This window comes from Anarrhichthys ocellatus, unplaced genomic scaffold (genome assembly GCF_004355925.1).
Source record: "Anarrhichthys ocellatus isolate YVR2014 unplaced genomic scaffold, GSC_Weel_1.0 scaffold20, whole genome shotgun sequence".
Lineage (NCBI taxonomy): Eukaryota > Metazoa > Chordata > Actinopteri > Perciformes > Anarhichadidae > Anarrhichthys > Anarrhichthys ocellatus.
The window spans coordinates 4,377,482-4,387,007 of NW_022280050.1; the positions used below are offsets into that span (position 1 = coordinate 4,377,482).

At 41.6% G+C, this 9,526-nt stretch overlaps 3 protein-coding genes and 2 long non-coding RNA genes across 6 annotated transcripts in view; 3 read left to right on the top strand and 2 right to left on the bottom strand.

Moving 5' to 3' along the window:
* Positions 1-61, top strand: part of pfkla (phosphofructokinase, liver a) — a 7,131-nt gene extending 7,070 nt beyond the window's left edge. Inside the window, exon 4 of the mRNA XM_031858739.1 lies at positions 51-61. Coding sequence (XP_031714599.1) covers positions 51-61 — 11 coding nt within the window. The remainder of the gene's footprint in view (positions 1-50) is intronic.
* A 1-nt stretch (position 62) lies between these two features.
* Positions 63-1,055, top strand: LOC116389738 (uncharacterized). Its single transcript, XR_004213123.1, has 2 exons — positions 63-198; positions 285-1,055. It is a non-coding gene; the product is annotated as an uncharacterized LOC116389738 (long non-coding RNA).
* Positions 1,056-1,168: 113 nt separating this feature from the next.
* On the bottom strand, positions 1,169-4,290 carry LOC116389790 (protein SIX6OS1). Its single transcript, XM_031858741.1, has 9 exons — positions 4,202-4,290; positions 3,590-3,701; positions 2,360-2,492; positions 2,213-2,283; positions 1,918-2,099; positions 1,702-1,837; positions 1,577-1,618; positions 1,460-1,487; positions 1,169-1,374 (listed from the first exon to the last, which is right to left on the bottom strand). Exons 1-9 carry the CDS (start codon positions 4,288-4,290, stop codon positions 1,247-1,249), a joined length of 921 nt encoding a protein of 306 aa, XP_031714601.1. The 3' UTR covers positions 1,169-1,246.
* A 117-nt stretch (positions 4,291-4,407) lies between these two features.
* On the bottom strand, positions 4,408-4,987 carry LOC116389528 (uncharacterized). The gene is made up of 3 exons (XR_004213115.1): positions 4,896-4,987; positions 4,686-4,742; positions 4,408-4,528 (listed from the first exon to the last, which is right to left on the bottom strand). It is a non-coding gene; the product is annotated as an uncharacterized LOC116389528 (long non-coding RNA).
* An 848-nt stretch (positions 4,988-5,835) lies between these two features.
* tmem169b (transmembrane protein 169b) lies at positions 5,836-9,085 on the top strand. Of its 2 annotated transcripts, XM_031858592.1 has the most exons (3): positions 5,836-5,970; positions 6,547-6,963; positions 7,238-9,085. In XM_031858592.1, exons 2-3 carry the CDS (start codon positions 6,690-6,692, stop codon positions 7,870-7,872), a joined length of 909 nt encoding a protein of 302 aa, XP_031714452.1. In that variant the 5' UTR covers positions 5,836-5,970; positions 6,547-6,689; the 3' UTR covers positions 7,873-9,085. The 2 variants fall into 2 exon arrangements, with proteins under 2 accessions (XP_031714452.1, XP_031714453.1); XM_031858593.1 differs by lacking the exon at positions 5,836-5,970 and having other exon boundaries at positions 5,987-6,963.
* Positions 9,086-9,526: the final 441 nt, after the last annotated feature.

The window sequence follows — 9,526 nt, forward strand, 5'->3', positions numbered from 1 at the left end:
ATATATATATATATATATATGAATGAATTGGTATGAAAGTCAAATCACAGCATTGTTATGATTACAGCATGATTTTTTTGTTCTCCCACCAGGCCGTGTGTTCGCCAACTCCCCAGATACAGCATGTGTGCTGGGCCTCAACAGGAAGGTCATCTCATTCAGCCCCGTCACTGAGCTGAAGGCTCTGACTGATTTTGAGTAAGCGATGTCACCGTTCTTTGACAAATAGTAAGAGTTCATTATTAATAAGTCTTAATAAAATCGGATTTCTGCCCGTATTTCAGGCACCGGATGCCCCTGGTCCAGTGGTGGATAAATCTTCGGCCGTTGCTAAAAATGTTGGCCAAGTACCAAACCAGCTTCTGTGAATACGTCCCTGGAGAGATCGAACATGTGACTCGGCGCTCCATTAGCATTGACCACGGCTTCTAGGCTCTCTGAAGCTACAGGAGACTCGCTGCACTTTCTGACCCTTAGTTGTCCATCGCTTGTTTCTAGGCAGATTACATACTTTTACAGGACTGAAGACAGTATGTTGTTGGTATCATAGCAGCTATGAAAAAGTACTTCAAGTATTCATTTCTCCAAAGAGGAGCAGGTTTTTCTATTCCAATCAAACCTCTGTTACCCAATCACTGCAATACATATCAGCTGTGCCATTAAGCTGAAACTGCACTGATTTAATACTGAATATATTATATAAAGCAGACGTGTGTGGTGTGGAATAATCTGAACAAGATGTATATATAATCCATGTTATGCAGCTAGTTTTTGGAGCCCCTCTTATCATTTTCACAAAGATTAAAGTGGTGCAGTGGGTGGTTTGATGTCAGAATGTGACTTTGACTCATGGGACCAGTGAGACGTTCATTTTATTTATACACTGCGTAGGAAACACTGCTTCTGTCATCAATTAATGGGAACAAACATATTGATACAGTGTAATAAATGTAACTACTGAATTTAGAATAGAGAACTCTGTAAAGAAATATGAATGCATGTTGTGTATTATTTTGATAATGCTTTACCTTCAATTAAATGTCATTTAACAGTGATACTGTTCGCAATACGTTCTTTAAAATGTGTGAAGAGCGATTGAAATATGATATTAAGTTAAACTGACAGCTGAATACATATTTAATAGAACAAAGCTTTAATCTAACCCACACGCGACAGAGGAACATCAGTAACAAACTGGTATTAAAAACACAATAATTCAGCATTTCAGGTGTTTTTCTTCCAATTCTCAAAAATTGAATGAAAATGGAAAGTCGTCCCCGGTGTTGTCTTTGTTAGATGTCTGAGGGCTTTTGGAGGAAAAGGCAAACTGGAAGACTTCACTTTGCTCTGGTTGTCCAAACAGGAACTCAGGACCTGCAAAATATACATTCACATACACATATATCCATACCTGTAGTTCGAATACACATCACAAACGGGGATTAGATTCGATACGTACAGGTTGAAGACTTTGGTTCTGTAGTTTTCTGAAAAGATACAAACATTCAGTAGTTTGGTATTTTGTTCTAGTAGCGCTGTATGAAATAAAAAGAGGTTCCAATACATAATGCAGTACCTTCTCGTTGAAAAAAGAGCCGGCGAAAGCGAAGGGGGACTCCTGTGAAGAAACTCAAGAGTTAATTCCAAAACTTGAGAAACTGATTTCTGTCAAATCACTTATTCCGTTTGCTCGCTGCTCACCTCATCCTGTGAAGAGCCCGCTTCAAACCCAAAGCCGGAGAAGCCCGGGGTGCTGGGCTCTGAGTTCAGAGAGAACAGGAACGCTGGAGATTTGGTATCGGAGGTGCCGTGACGTGGAGATCTGGCAGGGCTGAAGCTGAAATGAACAAATAAACACCGTTCTCAGTGGCGGTCCTGACTGATTCTAAGTGTTGGACAAGTCAGATAAAGCCTCACTTAAATGGGAACGTCAGGGTTGAAGGCACAGCTGTCATCTCCAGCGGGGTCGACTGAGGATGTTTGTCTCGAGATGACGACTGAGCAAAAGCAGCGAGTCCCTCATTGTCCTCTTCGCTCGGTGTCTGCTCTTCATCCATAGCTACGTCTTCGTCAACCGCCACAGCGGATACAGTGGATTGCTGTTCATATGCAGAAAACACCTTGTACTTATAGAGACGGATTATGGGTTGTTTTTTGAGGGAACAAAGTGGCCATTTTATAGACAGTCTGGGTACAATGAGACAAACATTACCAAGACTTGGTCTTCTTGTTCAGTTTCCTGCTCCTGCTCGTCAGGGTGCAGCTCATCTGGGTGTCTTTGCTCTGGAGAAATAATGCTCGATGGGGTTTGATGTAACATGAATGTTAACTGAAACACATGAGACTTTCTTCTACTTACCATCTAACGGCTGACCTGACCACAGCTCACTGTTTTCTCCTCCTGAGGACGGGCTGCAGACGCTCGTGTACTGGACCTTGTTTTCCTCATGAATCTCTTCAGCATTTGCCTCCACAGAAGTTTTATTACCATTCTGAAAGATCAATCGAAACACTTGTTATTAACCACAAGGCCACGGTCTGTGGATTTGGCTTTAAGTACAACATAGTGGGTAAGATCAATATAGCAGTGTCGGCAACATCAAACGTAGACATACATCAACATTACATCAGATGAATAACACATCTGTCAGGGCTGGTGAGAAGAGTTCAGAGTTCTTACTGCAGTGGATGAAAAGCTGTTTTTTGATGATTAAGTGGGCAGGGACCTACAGCACCTCCTACAGGGCGTCAGCTGGAGGAGGTGGTGGGCAGGGACAGAGTCAGATTTTGTTTTTTATTTTGTTCTTTTGATTGTCCGATATATCGACTCAGCTGAAGCCAATATTGTTGGATGATTTATTGACTATGCGCTGCAGTTTTCTTGCATGCTGCCCTACCAAACTGTTATGAAAGAGGCGAGTATCTCAATGATGGCCGGGTACAACTGAAGGAGGAGACGTCGCTTTACTTTGAAGTTTGTCTTAGGGGCTTTTTCTTTGGTAATGTGGTCTGTTTTGATGTTTCATTTGAGTGTGTGTGTGTGTGTGTGTGTGTCTCCTTAGACGTGAATGAAGGCTTTGCCTGGAATCTCTAAAGAGTTATTGTGATTTAGAAGTGTTGAGCTGGAGATTGCTATGAATGCACCGAGTGACTGCTTGGGCTACCCGCTAACGGTATCCGTCTTCCTTCTTATTGGTTATGAGTCCATTTATGGTTGTGCCGTCTGCTTGTTTAAGAATGGTGACTGAGCTGTGGTGGGGAGTGGTTTGTGTAGAGGGAGCAGAGCCAGGGTGACAGAACGCAGTCCTGAGGGGTGCCTGTCCTGAGGACAAGACGAAAGACTATTCATCTCAACCCTCTGTTGCCTTCTTCTAGTTTGTTTTCCTGAAGGTGGCCCTCACCTCTTCCTCTTGGATGTAGAATGGAGGGGGATGAAGAGGAGAGAAATGTGGGACTGGAGACTGTTCACGCCTCCCATAGAACTCATGGAGTTTGTCTAGCAGGTCACTGTCAATGTCAGGCTATTTCATAATTGCAAGAATTTGCCAGCTTTACAATTCCATCAGCTTCGTTCAATGTATCCGAGTACCTTTGTCTGGTTGAGGTGAAGAGAGGAGATGTCAATGGAAGCATGACTTTCCTCCTCTGTCTGAGGATCTGATTGTTCCTCTGGTTCTGCTACAGGCTGCTGGCCTGAAACACTAGGAAGAAAAGTGACATTTCATGAGAGAGAGAATAAGCTCCGCCATAAGCTAATGCGTCAACATTCTTTGATAAGATACCTGTCTGGTTGTGTCTCAGTGGAAGAAGCATCCACGGCTGGACCTGGTCGGGCAGAAATTAGAATTAACTGCATCAAGAGCGAATATTTTCAGCAAGTTATGATGATATAAAAAGCGTATTACCAGTGAGTTGGTCCAGCTCATTCTGTTTCATCATTATTTGATCATCACAAGCCTTGATCCTAAACTCAATCTCCTCTTTGTCCGCCTGCAGCGTGAGGAGATTTTGAGCAACAGGATTTTGGTGATAATATTCTTTATGCGACTGGAATGTCTTCCTGCAGCCTGTAATTCTCTCTTCATAGACTTCCCTTGTTACGTTACAAATGAAAAACAATTCAGCGTTGTTTATTATTATTATTATTATTATTATTATTACATATCAAATGCAAATCAACACCACAGTTAAGTGAACCTACATGTCCTGGTGGTAGCTGGCTTTTCTGCTCTCCAGCTCTGCTTTCAGCGTGTGCTCATACTGAAGAAGCAGGCCGTTAGTCGCCTTCATGCTAAAGTCACGTGGATTACAAGCAGTAATAACTGAATATCAATATTAATCTGCACTGCCTATGTTAAATTACATGTCAAATGTGTTGTATGTATTGCCCAGTCATCATACCTTTTAGCATTTGCTTTATTATGCATCACAGTGCTCTGCTTCGCCCTGATTTCCTCCTCAAGTCTTTTGATATTTCTGTGGATTGTTTCGATGTACGACCTCCTCTCAGTAGTGTCAACTCTGCAAACTGTTGACAGAAATGTGAGCACTTGATGGACACCATTTCACAACATAAATAATAACATTTGTTTGTTAGCCTGCTTTACATACAATCGTCTGATCTTTTATAATAAGTAACGTTAATTAGGTTAATGAGAATTACTGTTTGACGTAGGAAACGTTACCTTTAATTTGTTGGTTGATTTCATTCTTCTTTTGGGAGAGCTTCCTTGTTTGAAGAGCTATCAAATACAAACGGCAGTTATGTTGTTAGCCAGCTAGCTAATGCTAGCTAACATTTAACTAGCGTTAAAACTTTTAAATTGCACGTCAAGCAAACATCAACTGACAACAAACTAGTGTAAACGTACAATAAACTCAATAAGTGAACTCACCAAACTGAAAAAGGATGCTGTCAATATTATTAAGTGAATATTGGTCGTTCATTTTTAATTTACACCTGCCTAACATCAGTGGTTAGCCGCACGCGCGCTCTGACAGGCTGCTGCCGTCAGTGTTGCCAGATCCGATTGATTGACAGGTGATCAATCACGTAAAATCACAACAATGACTCATATCTGAATCAAATACCCAAAGACAGTATGTTAGATAATTAGGCTATCATGCCAATCAAATATTAAATAAATATTAATCTAATTAAATGAGCAGTGTACTGAATTTTTAATCTGTATTCTTGACCATAAAATTACATTTTGTATTGTTTTCACAATACTTTCAAAACACTGCCTAATGTTGACCATTTGGTCTAACATTAAAACCCTTTTCTGTTTACTGGTGTAAGAGGGGGAAAAACGACTGAACCGATTAAAGTTGTACCCAATAATTGTATCTAAACATTTGATATACTAAAAAGTAAAAGTTGTCATAATGCAATAAGGTCCATTTCAGATTTTTATACATCATACTATTGGATTTTTAATTATGATGCATTAATCTATGCATCACTTTAATGTTGCAGCTGGTAGAAATTTGGGGGTCATTTTAATTACTTATTACTTAAGTAATGTCAGCAACATTGCTCCAGAAAGTAGCCTATTTATCATTCAGATTGGCCTCTTTCAAAGTTATATATGTTGCAAGCTGAGGAGGTGAAACCAATTAACGACTTTGTACATTGTTATGTAGTTTAATCTGTTCATTTTGTGTAAATTGCGATTTTTAGTGTAGGCCTTTATATTGGTGTTTCCCACACTATTCTCGAGGACAGATGTGTCCCCCCCCCTCCATTATTTAACATGACGGCAGTGACGATCACGGATGGTTCAGGATTGGTGGGACAGAGGTCAGAGGGGCGGGGCTAGTTCTATTCTGGAAATATTTTTGCGTAGCGCATCTGTATCGGCAAAAAACAGAGCGCTGTGATGTGTGGGCTCCTGCATTGTCTACATCTAGTTACTTATCCGCACATGGTATAGTTTAACTGCCCGTTGCTCGTCCAACCTATTGAAGGTAAGATTGAATCTCAATTCCTAACGCTATTTAGAGTGCATGCTGTTCGCCGGCTGGCGTCTGCAGACAAAAGAGCGGACATGGGTGGGATTTAAATGGGAGGGGATCAGCTGTGTGAAGAATGGGATGCATTGTCGATTTCACCCCTGCTATCAAATGATGCATTCTTTTGGGAAATCCGTCTATGAATTGTGTAGTTTTTCTGTCGATGTGTCTGTAAAGGCGGTGCGGTGATATAGGATGAGCTCGATGCATATCCACTGAGATTATCGGTGCGCTGTCATGCAAAAGACAGAGACAACCCCCCTTCTTGAACGCATCTATCACGCTTTGTTTGTCATCTATCTAGAGCGATGTAGTCTCTGTCTCTTCAGATGGATAATGCCATCAGATCAACGATAATGTGATATTTAGGAGATTTTTTTTATCAGTCATCATCACACAGAAAGCGACTGTGCAGAATCTAGGCCAGGATCCCTGTAAGGAGTGCATTATTGTGCCTGTAGAAAAGCAAAGCGGCTGTATAATATCTCTCTCTGTTTGTGTTTGTGTGTGCTTTTATCACTTTGCTGTCAGCTGGAAATCTTCCTTAGATTGAACACTTACACATAATGGGTGGACATTGGCTGTGCTGCTCAGGACTTCACTACTAGTCTCCATATAAACCCATCATAAAGTTGCCTATAAGAGTCAAAGTGTTTTCTGGATCAGGTGAGAGCATGGCACAGGTAGAGGAGTCTCACACAGAAGGAGATGGCAGCCCCCAGATCGTCTCCTTAAGATCGGACATATCGGGGAACCATGTGGACGACGGAGAAGCGGGGCCCTCCATAAGGAGGAAGAGGAGGAAGAAGAAAGACCCGCGTCCAGAGTCCATTATTGTTTACCGCTCTGAGATGGAGAGGGCGCCTGGAGAGGACCAAGGCGGTGAGGAGGGAGCAGAGAGGAGCTCAGAGGAGGGAGCTAAATTCCTCTGCACACCTACAGGCGAAGGTGAGAGGGGCGTTAGATTCTGTTAAGAAGCCACATGCCACTTTTTATTACTGAAGGAAAGTTCAGTCATGCGTTCGACACATACTGTGCAATTTACACCCTGCAAACCGACTGCATATTAGCAACAATATAGAAAGCTTTGAGGTGTCTTCATCAATATGAGGCCATGTAAACGATAAGTTACGACATTTCTTGTTCGCCTGCCTTGCTTTTTTCATTTGTCACATATAATTGTCTTTGTATTATCTTCTGTTGTTGTGTTATCTCTCAACAGGAGGAGGATGGAGTCTTCCTCCAGACAGCCGCTACGTAACCCTGACAGGCACCATCACCCGAGGGAAGAAGAAGGGCCAGTTAGTCGACATTCACCTCACTCTGACGGAGAGGGAAATCAGGGATCTGGCCAAGTCGAAGGAACGTCTTGATGCAGAGTGCGAGGCGGGGGACGGCGCTAGACGCACCTGCAGCTTCGGCGTGTGCCAGGGACCCCATGTCGTCCTGTGGAGCCTCTCCTGTGCCCCCGTGATTTTCCTCCTCTCCTTCATCACTTCCTTCTACTACGGCACTCTGACCTGGTACAATGTCTTCCTGGTGTACAATGAGGAGCGGACGTTCTGGCACAAGATTACAATATGCCCGTTCCTCATCATCTTCTACCCCATGCTCATCATGCCCATGGCGCTGTCTCTGGCTCTGTACTCCGCCGTGGTGCAGGTGTCCTGGGCCTTCAGCGAGTGGTGGCAAGATGTGAGAGACCTGGAGAAAGGCTTCTGCGGCTGGGCCTGTGGGAAGCTGGGACTGGAGGACTGTTCCCCCTATAGCATAGTGGAGCTGCTTGACTCTGATACTGTTTGTGGCACTCTGCAGAGCAAGGCCCCCAGTGAACTCGCCCAGACATCCTCGGTGTGATGGGCGCTGAGGTCCAAGGCTCATGTTGGTGTAGACCTAAGTCCGAGTGATATGACAAACATGCTAGAACGTTTGAGTCTGCTGTTTACTTTTCTGTAAATGAAAACCTACCAAACACTGCCTAAATTATCCTGAAATGCTGAAGTATTGCGCATAATTTATTTAAACATTACTGGATCCAGATCACTATAAATGATTCCCTTTAGCATGGGATGGTAACTCTTGGTAGAAGAGTTATCCTCCAATCACTGAATCCTGTTCATGACCTAGGCCTTGCTGCTTCCTGTAGTGAAGTTTAGATAAACTGGCGGTGGACACAGATGCACACGGTGTTTGAGGCCTGGAAGTCAAACTAAGTTTCACTTCATCTGTAAATATCTGTAATTAAGTGTGATCACTGAGTTGTGCACTGACATCAAAATGAAGATGCATTTCAAAGGCGACGCTGTCTCATATGTGAAGCCATATTCAGGACAAGGGAAACATTTCTTTGGTGAAGTAACATTTTTCATTGTCTTCTAATGCTCCATCAACACAGATGTTTGTGATCTTCATGTACTTGTGTTTTTCTCACAATCTTGTTTCACACGTGAGCAAAATGAAGTTCACTGTAATTTTCCACCTGTGAGTTCCTGTTACATTTCCACACAGTCATATTTTAAAGTTGATTTAATTTATTTTTTAAATATTTATGTCTAGTACACTTCCTGAACTTTGTTCTAGCTAGATGTTTTATACTCTGGTTTTTGAAGTAAATGTGTTGCAAACAGCTCTCATGCACTGGTTGAAATGCATAGCTGGTTTAAGTAGATCAGATTAAATATTTGATCATTCTGATGTTTTTGATCAGACCTGACTGGGTGGATCAGTGGTTGTGGATTGAGTCTGTATTGCACATTACATGTTGTGAAACAGGATGCAAAGTAAAGAAATACACAAATTAAATAAAGTGTTATGTCATTACATTACAACTGTGTGAACATTTTAAAATCTAAATTGTGGAAAACAAAACCAGCAGGTTAATGTTTTCTGGTGTGGTTCATTATGTCTCAGAAAAGCATACATCCCAGCATGGTGCAAATAGATGCAGATGGCTTTCTGGGGTTTGGGAGATGTGATTATTGGCCCCCTGGTGTTACACTGGGATGCTTACTGAAGAAAATCCATATGCCACAAAACAGTAGGCTATAGCACTGCCAGGGTCGATACGTATTTACAAGCTTGTATTGGCCTGTTTTATATACTAATTTTGAAACAATTTAAGGTTAAAACACTGAACACAGACTATGGGTCAAAACTTCAAAAATGAGCCAGGGCCATGGCAACTATATGATTGAGGACAGCAAGTTTGTCCTCTATATTTCTTTCTGGAAATTTATTTTTTTTAGTATTTTTTCTTTTGTGGAGAATTAAGTGTGGAGAAGGTTGCATTTAGACCTATATGAAGAGAAATAAAACTTTTAGAAAATACAATTATGAACAATCTAGTTATTAAATATTCTACATTTGGTTGAGAGTGGGCAAACTGAGTATTTTAGTATTATTTATGTTTGTATATTAATACATTCATTTTTATAACTTGTATTTATTTATTTATTTATTATGTATTTATTCATCATAGCATTTTACCTACATATTTCTGAATTCCTGGCTA

Bases quoted from the DNA above. Each gene is read 5' to 3' on its own strand.
- LOC116389790 (XM_031858741.1), bottom strand. From the start codon at position 4,290: ATGAAGGCGACTAACGGCCTGCTTCTTCAGTATGAGCACACGCTGAAA. The intron at 1,838-1,917 runs GTGAGGCTTTAT...TGTTCATTTCAG, and splicing joins ACCCTGACGTTCCCATTTAA to CTTCAGCCCTGCCAGATCTC. The intron at 1,488-1,576 runs GTACTGCATTAT...GTATCTTTTCAG, and splicing joins GCTCTTTTTTCAACGAGAAG to AAAACTACAGAACCAAAGTC.
- tmem169b (XM_031858592.1), top strand. From the start codon at position 6,690: ATGGCACAGGTAGAGGAGTCTCACACAGAAGGAGATGGCAGCCCCCAG. The intron at 6,964-7,237 runs GTGAGAGGGGCG...ATCTCTCAACAG, and splicing joins CTGCACACCTACAGGCGAAG to GAGGAGGATGGAGTCTTCCT.